Source organism: Panthera tigris, chromosome D1 (genome assembly GCF_018350195.1).
Source record: "Panthera tigris isolate Pti1 chromosome D1, P.tigris_Pti1_mat1.1, whole genome shotgun sequence".
NCBI classification, from domain to species: Eukaryota; Metazoa; Chordata; class Mammalia; order Carnivora; family Felidae; genus Panthera; species Panthera tigris.
The window spans coordinates 61,708,469-61,725,388 of NC_056669.1; the positions used below are offsets into that span (position 1 = coordinate 61,708,469).

At 36.1% G+C, this 16,920-nt stretch overlaps 2 protein-coding genes across 2 annotated transcripts; both read left to right on the forward strand.

The window, feature by feature from the left end:
- Positions 1-1,204: 1,204 nt before the first annotated feature.
- Positions 1,205-2,194, forward strand: LOC102956597 (putative olfactory receptor 52P1). Its single transcript, XM_007092233.2, has one exon. It carries the CDS (start codon positions 1,205-1,207, stop codon positions 2,192-2,194), a length of 990 nt encoding a protein of 329 aa, XP_007092295.2.
- Positions 2,195-8,898: 6,704 nt separating this feature from the next.
- On the forward strand, positions 8,899-9,867 carry LOC102971049 (olfactory receptor 52N4). The gene has a single exon (XM_007092199.1). The coding sequence runs from the start codon at positions 8,899-8,901 to the stop codon at positions 9,865-9,867; it is 969 nt and encodes a 322-aa protein (XP_007092261.1).
- The last annotated feature ends 7,053 nt before the right edge of the window (positions 9,868-16,920 follow it).

The window sequence follows — 16,920 nt, forward strand, 5'->3', positions numbered from 1 at the left end:
TAGGGAGGGGAGGTGTGGGAAAGGTGGGAAAAAGGAAAGTAGTATAGGATTTTTTCCCAACAAGGGATAAGTCATCATCAGGCATGAGTCAAAGTAGTCTTACAAAATCACTTCTTGACATTGTGGAAGAGTGAAATTGAGGATTTGGCTGCATCCTTTCTTTGAAATCAACAAGAACCACAGGTAGAATGTGAATGAAGGATTAACCCAAGAGTGGAATGGACTGTAAAAGGTTGGAAGTTTTTCTTTCAGAAATAGGATGAAGTCCAAAAAGGGTTAGCTTGAACATCTTGGGAAATGGAAACTAGACATAAGAGGGTGGATGGAGCATCTTACAGAATTACAAATGTAGGTTGATCAGGAGTATGTGAAACTCTCTGTTGGTTAATGAAAAGAGTAGAAACAACTATGATAATATTAAGATTAGAAATAATTACCAAGATATAATTACCAAGAAATAATTACCATAAGTCCCAAACCAGAATCCCTTCTAAGTTAAACAATAAACATACCCAACTTTATCCAGTTAACTGTGTTGGCAGTTTGTGTTCTGGACTGATAGTCCCACCATATCTTTTTGCATATTTCAGAAAAGAGTGTGAGTGAGTGTGTGTATGTGTGTATGTGTGTGTGTGTGTTATATTGCTGAGAAAAATGAATGACGTCCATACCTTTTGTCAACAATAGTATTTTTTAGGTTTATTTATTTATTTATTTATTTAGAGAGAGTGTGTGTGGGAAGGGCAGAGGGAGAGAGAGAGAGAGAGAGAGAGAGAGAGAGAGAGAGAGAGAATCAGAGAATCCCAAGTAGGCTCCACACTGTCATCATGGAACTCGATGTGGGGCTTGAACCCATGTCTAGAGTCAGACACTTAACTGACTGAACCATCCAGGCATCCCTGACAATAGTCTTTAATGAGAAGATAATTCTGATTTATTTAAATGCTTGTTTGAAGCCTTTTTCCATATTCATTTATTTAATTTAACAAGTATTATGTATCAAATACTATTCAAAGTTCTGTACAAATATTAACCAATACAATTCTTTTAAGAACTCTAGGGGCTATTACTCTTATCCCCATTTACAGATGATGATGCTTGCCTAGCATTATATAGTTGGTGTCACTCAAAACTCATTTATATCTCTGCTCTCTGTTGTCTCTTCAGGCAATGTGATACTGCATGGGGTTTCTGACCAGAGAAGATGCCCAGAACTTTTGTCCAGACCATGGAGTCTCCTAATCACACTAACCTGGACCCTTCTGTTTTCTTCCTCTTGGGCATTCCAGGTCTGGAACAGTTCCACCTCTGGCTCTCACTCCCTGTGTGCTGCCTGAGCACAGCCACAGTTGTGGGCAACATCACCATCTTGGTTGTTGTTGCCACTGAGCCAGCCCTGCACAAGCCTGTGTACCTGTTCCTGTGCATGCTCTCAACCATTGACTTGGCTGCCTCCTTCTCCACAGTTCCCAAACTACTGGCCATCCTCTGGTGTGCAGCTGGACACATCTCAGCCTCTGCTTGCCTTGCACAGATGTTCTTCATTCATGCTTTCTGCATGATGGAGTCCACTGTGCTGCTGGCCATGGCCTTTGATCGCTATGTGGCCATTTGTCACCCACTCCGCTATGCCACTATTCTCACTGACACCATCATTGCCCGCATTGGAGTGGTAGCTATGGTGCGGGGCTCCATGCTCATGCTCCCATGTCCCTTCCTCATTGGGCGTTTGAGCTTCTGCCAAAGCCATGTCATTCCACATACATACTGTGAACACATGGCTGTTGTGAAGCTAGCATGTGGAGACACCAGGCCCAACCATGTGTATGGGCTGACAGCAGCACTTTTGGTCATTGGGGTTGACTTGTTCTGCATTGGTCTCTCCTATGTCTTTATTGCAAGAGCTGTCCTTCGTCTCTCATCCCACGAAGCTCGGTCCAAGGCCCTGGGGACTTGTGGTTCCCATGTCTGTGTCATCCTAATCTCTTATACACCAGCCCTCTTCTCCTTCTTTACCCATCGCTTTGGCCACCATGTTCCACTCCATATTCACATTCTTTTGGCCAATGTCTATCTACTCTTCCCACCTGCTCTTAACCCTATAGTATATGGAGTTAAGACCAAAGAAATCCGGGAAAGGGTTGTCAGAGTGTTTCAAAGGGGTCAGGGAATTGGGGTCAAGGTACCCGAGTGATCCAGTAGTATAGAAGGGACTTCATCCAAAAGAAAAGATTTTCAAGATGAAACAGCCTTCAATATTTGAGACTGGTAAGAGGTTTTAATACAGCACTGATATCCTCCACAGTAACTTTTATACCATTTTAAAGAATAATAAATCAGAGAGGAGGTCAGTTGGTTCAGCATTCCTAACTGCCATCCAGGGAAGTATAATCTGGGGAAGTTCTTCCACTTTAGGTTACAAGAACCTCTGCCTAGTCATAGGAAATTCCCTTACCTTCTGGCCGTCTCCTAATACATCAGGCAGGGATTTCTAACCTCATACTTCAGGTTATAGTTGTGTGTTACCATCTGCAAGGATAAGAAAATAGGATACACAGCCACAGTTAAAGAAATTAGACCTGCCAGGGACTTACATGCTTTTGCATGAATCTTATATTTTCTCCATTAGAAATTGAAACCAAGAGGAGGAAAGGGACTCACCAATACCTGCAATATTAGCAAGCAGAAGAGCCAGGGCCTGACACTTAGAATGCTCTGGTACAGAACACTAGGACCTCTATGGATGAGAGTAAAGGATAGGTGAGGAGGAGCCCTTCATTCCTAAACTCCGAATATTAATCCCACAGATATATTCTTGTCTTCACCCTCTAGGAAGCCATCTTAATTCCAATTGACCTGGGTATTATTCCCTGAAAATCAATGTCCAAATATTCTTACATAGTCTTACAAGGGCCTCCCAGAGGTTGTTGACTTCTATCTCTAAACTTATAAAAGACAGTCACATATACAAACCTATCAGATTATGAAGTCTTAGCTATTAACGCATTCATTTATTTAGAAGGAAAAGAAAGCCATCCCACAATGTTAGGTAGAGGAGACACAAAACCCCAGCTGGAAATTCATAGGCCCTCCAATCTTTGGAGATTATCAGTCCTGAGAGCTAAATACTAAGGAACAGGTTTCTAAAGCTTCCCTTCCTCAAAATATGAATGATACTTCTCATAGGTGGGGATAAATAGTTTGTAAATATTAGACTTCAATACAATATGCTGAAAACTGTCTGTTTTTCAAAGGAAAGGAAATCATTACATTGTTCTATAGGAGGATTGTCAATGCATGGGTGGCAATCATTTTAATTATGCTATCATTCTAATCCTCAAATTGAGATACACTTAACAGATTTTAAAGATCTTTATACAAGTCTAAACACCAGCTGACTTTCAATTTCATGCGCTCATTTACAATTGTACCTGCATACAAACCTATACCCCAACTCTGGGACAATTCTGTACTCTGTGTTTTATGTTCCCGTAAGAAACATAGGATGTTTCTATGTTCCTATAAGAAAGATTTTTTTCCATAAAGAAAAAAATGAAGCTTTAGAAGTAAACTACCTCCAACCCAAATCTCACATGAACTTTTGGCATCTATAGCCATTGTTTCCTCCTTTATTACTGTATGTATTTATTACGAATTCCTTTTTCTGATCAAGCAAGCTTCTCAAAATATGCTCTTTGGAGCTCAGATTATCACTCACTTCTTTTTTGTTTTCACCACCTCTTCAAATTTCTTGGTACGTGACCCAATAGCAAAATTTCCCTTGACCTTAGTGACCTTTTTTATGCAAGTGTCTGGAAAATATTTTTTTGGAACTAATTATTTCTGCTTTCTTGATTCCTATTCCTTCCTACATTATAATCTGATTTCAACCACAAGTTAAAGTTTCCAGTGAAGCATATGCCATCAAAGCCACTGGTAATCTTTTCTAATGGACCTCCTTACAACAAGTTGTATTATTGACCATATATTCTTCTCCAGAATCTCTGTGCTGTGACCTCTGCGATATCACACAATCCTACTTCTTCTTCTATGCCAATGATGTTTTCCTTCTTGTAGTTAAAGAAATTATATTAGGTCAAAAAGGAATGTCCATAAGGAAGAAATAATTAAAAAAATTCAAAACTGAGAGGCAGCTGGGTGGCTCAGTCTGCAGAACATCTGACTTCAGCTCAGGTCATGATATCATGGTTCATGAGTTTGAGCCATGCATGGAGCTCACTGCTGTCAATGAAGAACCCACTTTGGATGGATACTTTGTCCCTTTCTATCTCTGCCCTTCCCCCTGGTTGTGTTCTCTTTCTCAAAAATAAATAAAACATTTTAAAAATTTTTTAAAAATTCAAAACTGAGCACAATAATGTTAGAAACTGAAAATCAAATGTCAATATCTTTAGCTATTCAGCAACTGTAAATTCACATGCCATTGACATATCAATTTCTTCAATAAAATTAGTATGGATATTCAGAAGATAAACTTGCTCTTGGCATGATAGAATGAAAACTCATACACTACTAGAAATTTGTTTCAGATAAATAATAAGACGATTTATGATTCATGAACATTATATATATTGTAGCACTTTTATTAAATAAAAAACCCTGGATATCAAATGATAAAAAAATAAATAAATTCTACTAATCTATTTAATAAACACTACAGTCTTAGAAACCTTCCTTTGGAAGAACATTTAATATGCTACTTGTACACTCTTAATTATAAAAATAGCAATATATGTGTAATGATGTAATTTCCCATTTCTTATTAAAGCACTACCTGGGCATAGGCTCATATTAATAAATTTAAAAATTTGGGGCTCAGTCAGTTAAGCATCGGACTTTGGCTCAGGTCATGATCCATGGTTCATGAGTTAGAGCTCCGATGGGGCTCTGTGCTGACAGCTCAGAGCCTGGAGCCTGCTTCAGATTCTGTGTCTCTCTCTCTCTGCTCCTCCCCTGCTTGTGTTCTGGGTCTCTCTCAAAAATAAGTAAACATTAAAAACATTAAAAAAAAATCTAAACGCTGGTAAATGTTACTTCGATGGAGAGACAAGTATGTTTCAAAATGGAATTTTAAAATTTTTTCAAAAAATTTAAAAAGTTATATTTTAAAAAGTTTAAATCACATAATTTAAATATATTCAACTTGATTCCCTTGGGGGTCTTTGCAAAACTTCATAGGGAAAGGAGCCAAATCCCTGCAGGAGTGAAATCATTAGGTTCTACTAAAATATCTCATTTCTGATCTATATCCGGCTGTCTATTTACATGCATACACACATGTTCAGATATAGACATACACATGTGCACATATATTCACACATACACACACATACATGTTTAGTTATTTATCAATAACTAAAACCATTTGGGCCCCCTGGAGGTTAGCTCGATTCCAGTTCCAGCAGTGTGTCTGTGATATTTTGAAATGTTCCCTTGAGGTACTTGGGTATATAACATTCATTTTTCTTCAGGCTTGGGTCAATAGTCTTCATATCAAGAAAATCCAGAGTTAAAAACTTGCCCAGAGACTGTGATGTTTAGACAACCAAGTTCCTGGAAAATCGAACCATATATATTTTATCTTGTTTTTCCTTTCAAAACTTAAGGTATTTAACTATTAAATTTAAGGGTTAGTGACAGGATGATTTTCATTTTAGACATAGATGTAAAGAGGAAAAAGGATTTAAGATTGATACTAAATGCTTTTTTCCTCCCCACAGATATAAATGTTTTTTTTCTATTGACCTAAGTTCAAGTCAGAAGGAGGTGCAAGACAATGATGTGGGGGCTGATGGAAATATTTATTTCTCACCTTTGGCTTAAAAATCCATTTAGGTGTTCATAATGCCCACGCATCTATATAAACAACTCTTTTAACCATACAGGAATACATGCCAAGAATGGACCACCGCCAGGTCATGGAATAATGGAAATATAGGGAGAGCAATTCTAGGTCATGAGAGTTATGTTCAAATTTCTCTTGCTGCTTACCTGCCTTCATTTTTTTCCTTACGAGTGTCTGATTTTACTTGAGGTAGACTCCGTAAATTCTTACTTATGCCAAAATATATTTTAGGCCAATATATATTTTGTAGTTTTATTTACCAGGAGAAACCTATTGTAATGTGCTAAGAATTGAGAATGCTTTAATGGAGGATGTAGTGTGAGTCCTGACAGTTGGCTTTTCTTTTTTGTAATGCTAAGTTTTGATTGCCAAGGCATCCATTTCAAAGAGGCACCCACTTCCAAGATGTTATCTCAGATAAACGTACTACCAGCCACTTGACTGGATAATCCCGCACCTCCTTTGTTTTACAGATCTTGATTGATTCTGATAACTGACCTTTTGGACCACTTTTTAAATTTTCTTTCTCTTTCCCTGTGCTTTAAATTCCCATTCTTAGGTTTTAAATTCACTGATAAAGAGTGAGCCTGAGATACCCTAGGCATCACCCTCAACTCCAATATAAGTTAGAACACCAGGCCCACCACTTCTCCCACCCCTGCCTTGACGTCTCTGTGTGGCCCCAGGTGTGCCATGATTTCTAGGACTTGTAAGTAATAAACCTTGTGTCTTTCAAAGTTTTCTGATGGTTTTTGCTGAAGGTATCTTGCAGTCATCATAAGAATCCCAAGGACCAGTTCAGCCACAATACTGGTTATCCATAGGCTGAGATCAGCACAAAACAGGGAGAAAAAAATCACTGCCTATAAATTCTGGAAATGAGGATTGACAATAAGTGGTAGATAAAGTAGTACTTTATGAAAGGTGAGAGAGGTGTAGCAACATCCAGAAACACTGGCTATACACCCAGAGCTAAATATCAGTACCTCTCTCTGGAAAGAGGTATTGAATTAAACTGTTGGAAACAAATTTAAATTTGTTTTAAAGCAATAGATTAACTTCGTGATTGATACTGGGTTGCTTTCATTTAAACTTATATCACTAACAGGGCATTTGGCAAATGAATTGAACCTGTACAGAACCTAAAATTTACTGTAAGAATAAAGCCATTCCTAAATGATTAAAGTGATCTTTATGGAAAAACACATACAGAAGTTTACTTTATAGTAAGCTATAGGGGAAATATTAAGACCTGGAATTAAGCATTGTCTGGAATTGTCAAGATTGGCTTACATTAAAGACGAAGCTGCAGACGTGGGTATTTAGAGGCACAAGGAGATACAGACTGAGGCAGACAGATGACCATAATAGTAAGAGTTTATAATTTTACAGACTAAATGTATTTTTTTTAAGAGAATAATAGTACAAAAGTGCCAGAAGTTGTTTTAAAACATGCCCTCTAAGGGTTATGTTCCCAGTATTGTAACATATTTATCTGTGCTATATATATTTAAATTTTTATTTTGGTAAATGATATACAACAGTTCTTTGAATATTGTAAACCCATTTGCAAACAATTTTCTAAATCCATTGAAAACACTGGTAAACTCGGGGTTGTAGTTTTAGTCCTAGAGGGCCTAGATATCCTAGTCTCTCTGTAATCAAGACCATCATATTTTGACTGTTTGTCTAAGTGGAGATTAATAACAAAGCAAAAATGTTACCTTAAAACCAAATCATTGGCATTAATTTGAAAACTGGCCCTTTCATCAGATTTAAGTGTTAATTTGGAAAGTTTTCATATTAATACCAACTATATACTAATAAGTTGCATAAGAGGATTTCTGTGCATCCCATGATTTAAGTTATGGATATTTTATCAAAGATGGAGTAGAAGTGTCATGCTTAAAACAATCAGCTTTAATTTAGTCAACATTAAAGTCATCCTATCATTAGAACTACTCAGAATTTCTAAAAAAATTTGGACCCAATTTTTCTTGCTTTAATTACTACTTCATGTGAAATTAATAGGTCTACTCCAAATTTTGTATGTATTTCTCTGATGATTGTACATTATTTTACTTTGTTGTTTGGTTTTCTTTATCATATGACCTTCTGTACTGCCTATATACATTTTTATAAAATTAACAGATTTATGTCCACTTATATAGGGCAGTTTAAATAATTTATCCTAATAGTCCAAATCAACATATTTTATCTGTCTTTTGTCACATTAACATTTTATTGATTTATTTAGGAATCCTTTGCCTTCTGTTTCATAATGGGAATGTTTTGTTTAGTTAGTATTTTTACAATGATTTATGCATTTACCTTCTGCTTTTATTCTTAGAGGTCCCTTTTGTATTTTCCAAATAATAGTAATTAAAATATATTTCAGTAATTTTTAAAGAATTCTGGCACCTGTACTTTTCAATATGATATCTGAGAAACAGGGTGACCCTCAGGCTATTTCCTTAGAAGAATCCTCCTATTCAGAAATTGATAGAGTGTGTCATGATTGGGCCCTGTTTCTAGCCCCATCTCCAACTTCCTAATGCCCACATGCAAAATATTTTACTATATTTTTTCTCAAAATATGATTTATTTCAAGTCCAATGATTTTTCATGTTTATTTTTCTGGAGTACATGTATAGTTATCAATATTTAAATAATATATTTAAACAAAAATAGCTTCAGAAAAAATAATAACCAAACTTTGTCCTTTATAAATGGATGTCATTTGTCTATTAACGAACTAGGCAGCTATTACACAATAAAGAGTATTTGTTGCCTACGGTGATGAATGAATTAAAAAATGCACAGATATAAAATAATCTATTTGGTTTAAATAATGTTTATATTCATATTCCCCGGAAGTCAGAAAAATTGGTTGTTTGGCCATTGAAATGTGTCTTGGGGGAGAAGGGCAAAAGAAATGAAGACAGTGACTGTGATCAAGATGTTTTCTTCTCTTATCTCTATCTAGGAGGACCCACAAATTCTATAAGATGATTAATGATCATCCTAGGTTGATGATGCTAATGTTAAACCAAACAGACCTGACCCCAGCCTCATTCATTCTTAATGGGATCCCAGGACTGGAGGACATGCACATGTGGATTTCTTTCCCATTCTGCTCCATGTATGCCGTGGCAATGGTAGGGAATTGTGGGCTCCTCTACCTCATCCACTTAGAGGACTCCCTGCACAGGCCCATGTATTACTTTTTAGCCATGCTTTCCCTAACTGACCTTTTCATATGCTCTAGTACAATCCCTAAAGCCCTCAGCATATTCTGGTTCCATTTCAAGGAAATCAGCTTCGATGGATGTCTGGTCCAAATGTTCTTTGTCCACACCTTCACAGGGATGGAGTCTGGGGTGCTCATGCTTATGGCCCTGGACCGTTATGTGGCCATCTGCTACCCTCTGCGCTATTCAACTATCCTCACCAATCCTGTCATTGCAAAGGTTGGGCTTGCTACTTTCCTGAGAGGGGTGTTCCTCATCATTCCCTTCACTTTCCTTACCAAGCGCCTGCCCTACTGCAGAGGGAATATAATTCCTCACACCTACTGTGACCACATGTCTGTAGCCAAGTTATCCTGTGGAAATATCAAGGTCAATGTCATCTATGGTCTGATGGTTGCCCTCCTGATTGGGGGCTTTGACATCTTGTGCATCACAATCTCCTACACCATGATCCTCCGGGCAGTGGTTAGCCTCTCTTCAGCAGATGCTCAGCAGAAGGCCTTCAGCACCTGCACTGCCCACATCTGTGCCATTGTTTTCTCCTACAGTCCAGCCTTCTTCTCCTTCTTTTCCCACCGCTTTGGGGGCCACACAATCCCTCCATCTTGCCACATCATTGTGGCCAATATCTATCTGCTTTTGCCTCCCACGATGAATCCCGTAGTCTATGGGGTGAAAACCAAGCAGATACGAGACTGTGTCATCAGGATCCTTTCAGGTTCTAAGAACCTCAAATCCCACAGCATATGAAACGAATATTAGTCTGGGTTGGGTGAAAAGGGAAAGAATGCTACTCTCTGTTGTTTAGGCAGGAGAGTTTCCCAGAATAGATATATAATATTTCCAGGTAAGCATGATGGACAATTTATTCCCGTTAAATTTTCTGCAGAATACCAAAGTAATTTTTCATTCCACATTACCCCCATATGAGCTTTTTACCGGCAGGTTTTCTGTGTAGCTGAGGTCTTGGTACTAATAGGTTCCAAAAAAGAAAAATACTAATGAGAACCTAGGCCAATTATCCAGAACACTGAATCACATGAAACTAATGATCTGGGTCTAGATGACTCAAATTGTTGTGTTTTTCACTTGTAAATGAAATTTCCAGTTTGATCATTATGATTTAACCTTGGGAAATATGTATTATACATTCTCATTATTCACAAAAGTGCTCTGTTTTCTCAGTCACTTATAAAATACGAAACTGGAAAGTGTTCTCTGAGGTCATTAGTATCATGAAATGTAAGATCCTGGGGTCTTATGAAAAACTTGGTGACCTAGTATCTGACTGGATCTCTCCTAGAATGAGACATTCACATAATTGCTTCCTTCCCAACTAGTGGGTTGTCTGTTTTCTTCAAGATGGTTTTCAATGAATGCACAGTTTGGAAGGAGTTATGAATGATAGAACAATATGAAATATAATAATAATGACAGTTATAAAATATAATATAATATAATATAATATAATATAATATAATAAATGTATTTCTAGAAGTACAGAGTTCTGGGGAACAACAGTTATTTTTCTTATTTTGAGCTGATAATTAACTAAGAGAATGGCTCTAATATTTTCTGTGTGATATTCAAGTTCTTTCTAAATTAACATGAAGTAAGAAGCTACAAATAATAATAGTTTTATAGCATTGTCACAGAGCACATAGAGAAGACTGCAAAGTCGATTTTTCCTGCCCAACTTCCAAGAATTACTTTCCTCTGATGCTGGTAATTGATGCTCATTAATTTCCATTAGTTTGTAATTCACCTCTAGTATTTTTCATTTTATAAAGGCATAAAACAAGTAAACTTTTATCACAAAATCACCCTTTTCATACTTTAGTTCTTTGTCCACCTTGATAGCAAATCTTCTTTAAAGGTTACCAATATTTATGACCTCTACTTACATACACATCTTGAAGTAATGCTTAACCACTTCTGGCTTTTTCTTTAGAATATCCTCCATCTCATCGTTTCACTGAAATTGCTTTTGTCAATTTCACAGATGATTTTCATGTTCCTAAAGCCAAAAGGTCCTTCTCCATGCCCATCTTGCCCTAACTCTCAACAATATGAATATAACTGATTAGTCCTTTCATCTAGAAACCCTCCCTTTTCTTGAATGCTGCAACACATCAGACATTCGAAGTCGTTCTTCCTTCTCACAGAACACTTCATATAGTTCCATTTGTTTTCTCTTGTCCTCTGGATTTCTTTATATTAGCATATCCCTGGGTTCAAATCTCTTCTTTTAGCACTCATTCCCTGGGCATTCCAGCAAACATAGCCATAAATGCCGTTGTAGGCTAATGGATGCCAGACTATTAATTCATTAATGGATTCACGGAAACTCTGGTGCAAGTTCAATGTGAACTAAACTTCCTGGTACCGTTTTTCTTAATGGCACACTGTCATTTCTAGGTCTTTTTCTTGTTTTGCTTTTTGTTTTTACTTTGATCTTATTTCATTCCTAATCTTCAGGCCTATCATCCAGTGACATTCTCTATGTGTTTGACATATATTCTTAAACATGTGACTATGAGGTCATTTACTGAATGTTTATTTTAGGAACTTACATCTGTTTCATTGTGCTAAAATATTACATTGCTTACTTTTAACTCAATTATTTTTAAAAATGTATTTTTAATAAATTTATGCTTCAAATCTTGCTTGTGATTATTTTATAGACTTTCCTAGCATGCAACCAACACTATTTTCTTAATCATTCCCTGATTATGTATATCTAAGTTTTTTCAGTCTCTGTCACCACAAATAACACTATGCTGAGCATCTTTACTCACATGCACACGTACACACACCCTGGCCCTTATGGAACTGGGGATATTTTATTCTGAATATACACAGTGGAGTGTGTTTGCAGAGTCATAATCTCTGCACATTACCTTTGTAGGTAGACTTTAGACTACCGGGCAACTTTTCAGTAGAAACAATGGAAGCCAAAAGACAAATGATATTTTGGAAGTGCTGAAAAAATACTTACAACTCAGAATTCTAATGAAAAATCCTTCAAAAAAAAAGATAGCATAAATACCTATTCATATAAACTAAAGCTGAGAGGAAATACTAAAGTAAGTATGTTATTCAGAATTTAGAATAATGATTACCTGATAGAAGCTCAGAACAAAATATTGGAATGCATAACAAAACTAACACTGAAGAAAAATACAATAATGGCAGTAATAACACCTATTTTATTGGTCCAAAAATGGCAAGAGGAACAAAGAAAAGAACAGATGGAACATGATGCAAAAGACAATAGGAACATGGAAAACTTGACAAAAATTATGGCAGTATTACATTAGTATGAGTTGACAAAGCAAGTCAATGAAAGGAAGTGAAATGAAAATTAAGACAATATCCTTAAAAACTTAGTATTGTTAGAAGACATTAAACATCCACACACATATATAAAATGAGAAAAAGCTTGTGTGGCTAGACCACACAAAGTAGATTTTAACACAATAAATGTTAGGAGTGATAAAATGCAACATTCCGTTGTTGGGAAAATAAATAAAGTTTTACACCATAAGATAGCTGACGGACTAAAACATGCTCTGGTCTCTAGCTTGGAGTCCCCTCTTCTGGGTTCTTTTCGCCCTGTTTTCCAGGGCAAACGAACCGCCCCCCACGAATATGGAGGCTGACAACTATAAATTACCCTTCCCGCTTGCATTGGGCACTCAGATATTTGGAGAAACGGTCTCCTCTGAGCCCACCGGTGTAAATAAATCTTCAATCCACCAAGATCTCCGAGTGCCGCTTGGTTTTTCTGCCAGCGTTCCAGCCTGGTTCCGTAACACCGTGATTACAGTAGCAATCCAACAGGAAATATACCTAACTTTGTATATGCTTAATATCATTATAGATACATAACAATATATACAGACAAAGAGATGGATAATACTAGAAGGGGAAATTGACAAATCCACAGTGAAATCATAGTTGCAGCAACTGAAACGTAGAGAATTAGAAAAATCTAAATAGTATAGAATATCTGAACATAAGCAAATTAAGCCAATTGCCCTGTTAAGTAAACAACATCCAGCAGCTTCAAGTATAGTTTTATTTCTCAAGCAACTATAAAACATTTATCAAAATAAACAAAAAGAAGGTGTCAAGAGCAACGTTATCCCAATAGATTTGAAAATGTTGATGAGACAGACATGTATTAAAAACACTTCAAGTGATCTAAGAAGAAATATAAGGTTATAGTAGTCATACATCTATTAAGAAAATGAATCATGGGACACATGGGTGGCTCAGTTGGTTGAGTGTCAGACTTCGCCTCAGGTCATGATCTCGCAGTTCATGAGTTCAAGTCCCACATTGGACTTGCTACTGTCAGCATGGAGCCCTTTTGGATTCTCTGCCCCTTTATCTCTCTGCCCCTCCCTGCTTATAATCTCTCTCTCAATAAAAGATAAAACATTAAAAAAAAGAAAGAAAGAAATCAGTTACCTAAAATTTCTATGAGCATGTGCGTACATGTGTGAATGTGAGTGTTGGATGTTGTATGGTAATACAATATGACCAAGTGGGATTTATTCCAGGAACTCAAAGCAGGTTGGCTGAGAACACACACAAGTAATCAACTTAAATATGACGAAATAGATTTAAATAGGAAAAAAATCATAAGATTACTACAACAGAGTAAGAAAAAATTTGTTTTAATTAAATATCCATTCATGATTAAAACACAGCAAAATCTAAATTTAGAAGGAAATTTTAATTTGATAAAAGGCATGCACAAAAAACCTACAGCTAATATCCCAATTAATGATGAAATATGAAAATATGTCTCCCTGAGGATAATAGCAAGACAAAGATGTCAACCATTCCCACTTCTATCCAACATTGTACTAGAGGTCCAAGCAGTAGAATAAAATTAAAAGAGTGAAAAAGGCATTAATATTGAAAAGATTCAAAAGACTCTTCCTTTTCATTTGAAAATGGAAAACATAAGACACAAACACTAGGGGGTGCTGCCAAAGCAATTTCTAGATGGAAACTTTCTTTTTTTTAATTTATTTTTATTTTTTTAAATATGAAATTTATTGTTAAATTGGTTAGATGGAAAGTTTCTAACACTAAATGCATATATTAAGAAAAAAGAAAGATCTCAAAAGCAACTTTATTCCACAAGGAACTAGAAAAAGAACAAATGAAGACCAAAACAAGGAGAAGGAAAGAAATCACAAAAGGTAGAGCTAAATAAAATGGAGACCACAAAAACAATCGCAAATATCAATGAAAGTGAGGCCTAGGTTTTTGAAAAGACAAACAAATTGGCAAACCTTTAGCTGAACTTACTAAGCAAAAAAGAAAGAGGTATCAAATAAGGCCAGAAATGAAAGAGGAGACATTACAACTGATACCATACAAAACACATGTGATTGTTAGAGATTACTATGAAAATTATATGTCAACAAATAATCCAGGAGAATATATTCTATATTACAACAATTGTCAGTTAATATATTGGTCCCTCCAATTTTTTCCCTCAAAATGCTATTTCAGGACCTGTATATGAAATATATTAAGAACTCTTAAAACTCAGTCATAAAAAGATAAACCAGTTAAAAACCAAGCAAAGGGTATGAATAGATCTTTCTCCAGAGAAGATAGAAATAAGTCAGTAAGCAACATGAAGAGGTGCTCGTTATTAGTCATTAAAGAAATGTAAAACAAAATTATAATGAGATACTGTTCACATCCAAGAGAATAATTATTCTAAAAAAAAACAGTAACAATCAGGTTAGCAAGAATGTAGAAAAATTGGAACCCTCAGACACTGCTGGTGGGGATGTAAAATAGTTTAAAAAATTGCTATTTTGCTCTCAACTACTTTTCTATGTGTTGATAAGCAATCTTTACATGCATGTTTCAAATGTATCATATGCTTGTCGTGACCTAATCTGAATTTATTCTCTTCTCCTGTAACCTGGTCTTTCTCCAATCTTCCTTAAGAATGTGAATAACATCAGGTGCCATCCCACTGCATATATCAAACACTAGAATTGTTCTTTGGTTGCGGTGCCTGGGTGGCTCAGTCGGTTAAGCATCTGACTTTGGCTCAAGTCATGATCTCGCAGTTTGTGAATTTGAGCCCCATGTCAGGCTCTGTGCTGACAGCTCAGAGCCTGGACCCTGCTTCGGATTCTGTGTCTCCTTCTCTCTCTGCCCTTCCCCCACTCACGGTCTCTCTCAAAAATAAACATTAAAAAAAAAAGAATTGTTCTTTGGTCATCTAATTACGAGACCTTGAAACCATAAAGCCCTTAGAAGAGAACATAAGTAGTCATTCCTTTGCCATCAGCCACAGCAACAGTTTTCTTCATCTGTCTTCTAAGTCAAGGGAAACAAGAGCAAAAAGAAACTATACTAAACCAAACTAAAAACCTTCTGCATAGTGAAGGAAGCCATCAACAGAACAAAAAGACAACCTACTGAATGGGAGAAGATATTTGCCAAGTGATATATCCAATAAGGGGTTAATATCCAAAATATGTAAAGAACTTACACAACTGAACACCAAAATCCCCCAAATAACCCAATTTAAACATGAACAGAGGACTTGAATAGACATGTTTCCAAAGATGACATAGAGTGGGTCAACAAATACATGAAAAGATCATAACATCACTAACCAACAGGGAAGGAAATTTAAAACCGCTATGAGATATTGCTATTATAATGGTTAGACTCTAAAAGGCAAGAAATAATAAGTGGTGATGAGAATGTGGAAAAAAATGTGCACTGTTTTTGGGAATGCAAACTGGTATAGCCACTGCGGAAAAGAGTATGGATCTTTCTTAAATAATTAAAAATAGGAATACCATATGGTCCAATAATTCTGCTACTGGAAATTTATGAAGAGAATTAAAAATGGAAATACTGTATGATCCAATAATTCTGCTATTGGGTATTTATATGAAGAAAATGAAAATTCTAGTTCTAAAAGATATACATATCCCTATGTTTATTGAAGCATTATTTATAATAGCCAAGATATGGAAGCAACCTGTGTCCATCGATTACAAATAAAGAAGTAAATATATATATATATATATATATACACACACATATATATATATAATGAATAATATTATAATAAAAATATATATGTAATGCAATATTAGACACAAAAAAGAATGCGATCTTGCCATTTGCTACAACATGTGAAAGTGAAATAAGTTAGACAAAGAAAAAACAAATATTATATGATTTCACATATGTGGAATCTAAAAACAAAACAGGGGCACTTGGGTGGTTGAGTTGGCTAAAGGTCCAACTTTGCCTCAGGTCATGATTTCATGGTCCGTGGTTTCGAACCCCACATTGACTCTGCTGTTAGCATGAGCCTGCTTAGGATCTTCTGTCTGTCTGTCTCTCTCTCTCTCTCTCTCTCTCTCTCTCAGATTAAATGAACATTAAAAAATGTTTTTAAATATTTTAAATATTTTTTAACATTAAAAAACAAAACACATGAATAAACAAATAAAAAAGAGATTCAAACCTATAAATACAGAGAACAAACTAATGGTTGCCAGCAGCACGGTGGGGGGGGGGGGAGTAACAGTGAAAGTGAAGGTAGGTACACCTTTCAGTTACAGAATGAATAAGTTATGGGGATGAAATATACAGCATAGGGAATATAGTCAGAGGTGTAGTAATAGCCCTGTATGGTGACAGATGGTAGCTACACTCTGGTGAGCATAATACAATGTATAAACTTGTTGAATCATTATGTTGTACACTTGAGCCTAATGTAACATTTCTATCAAC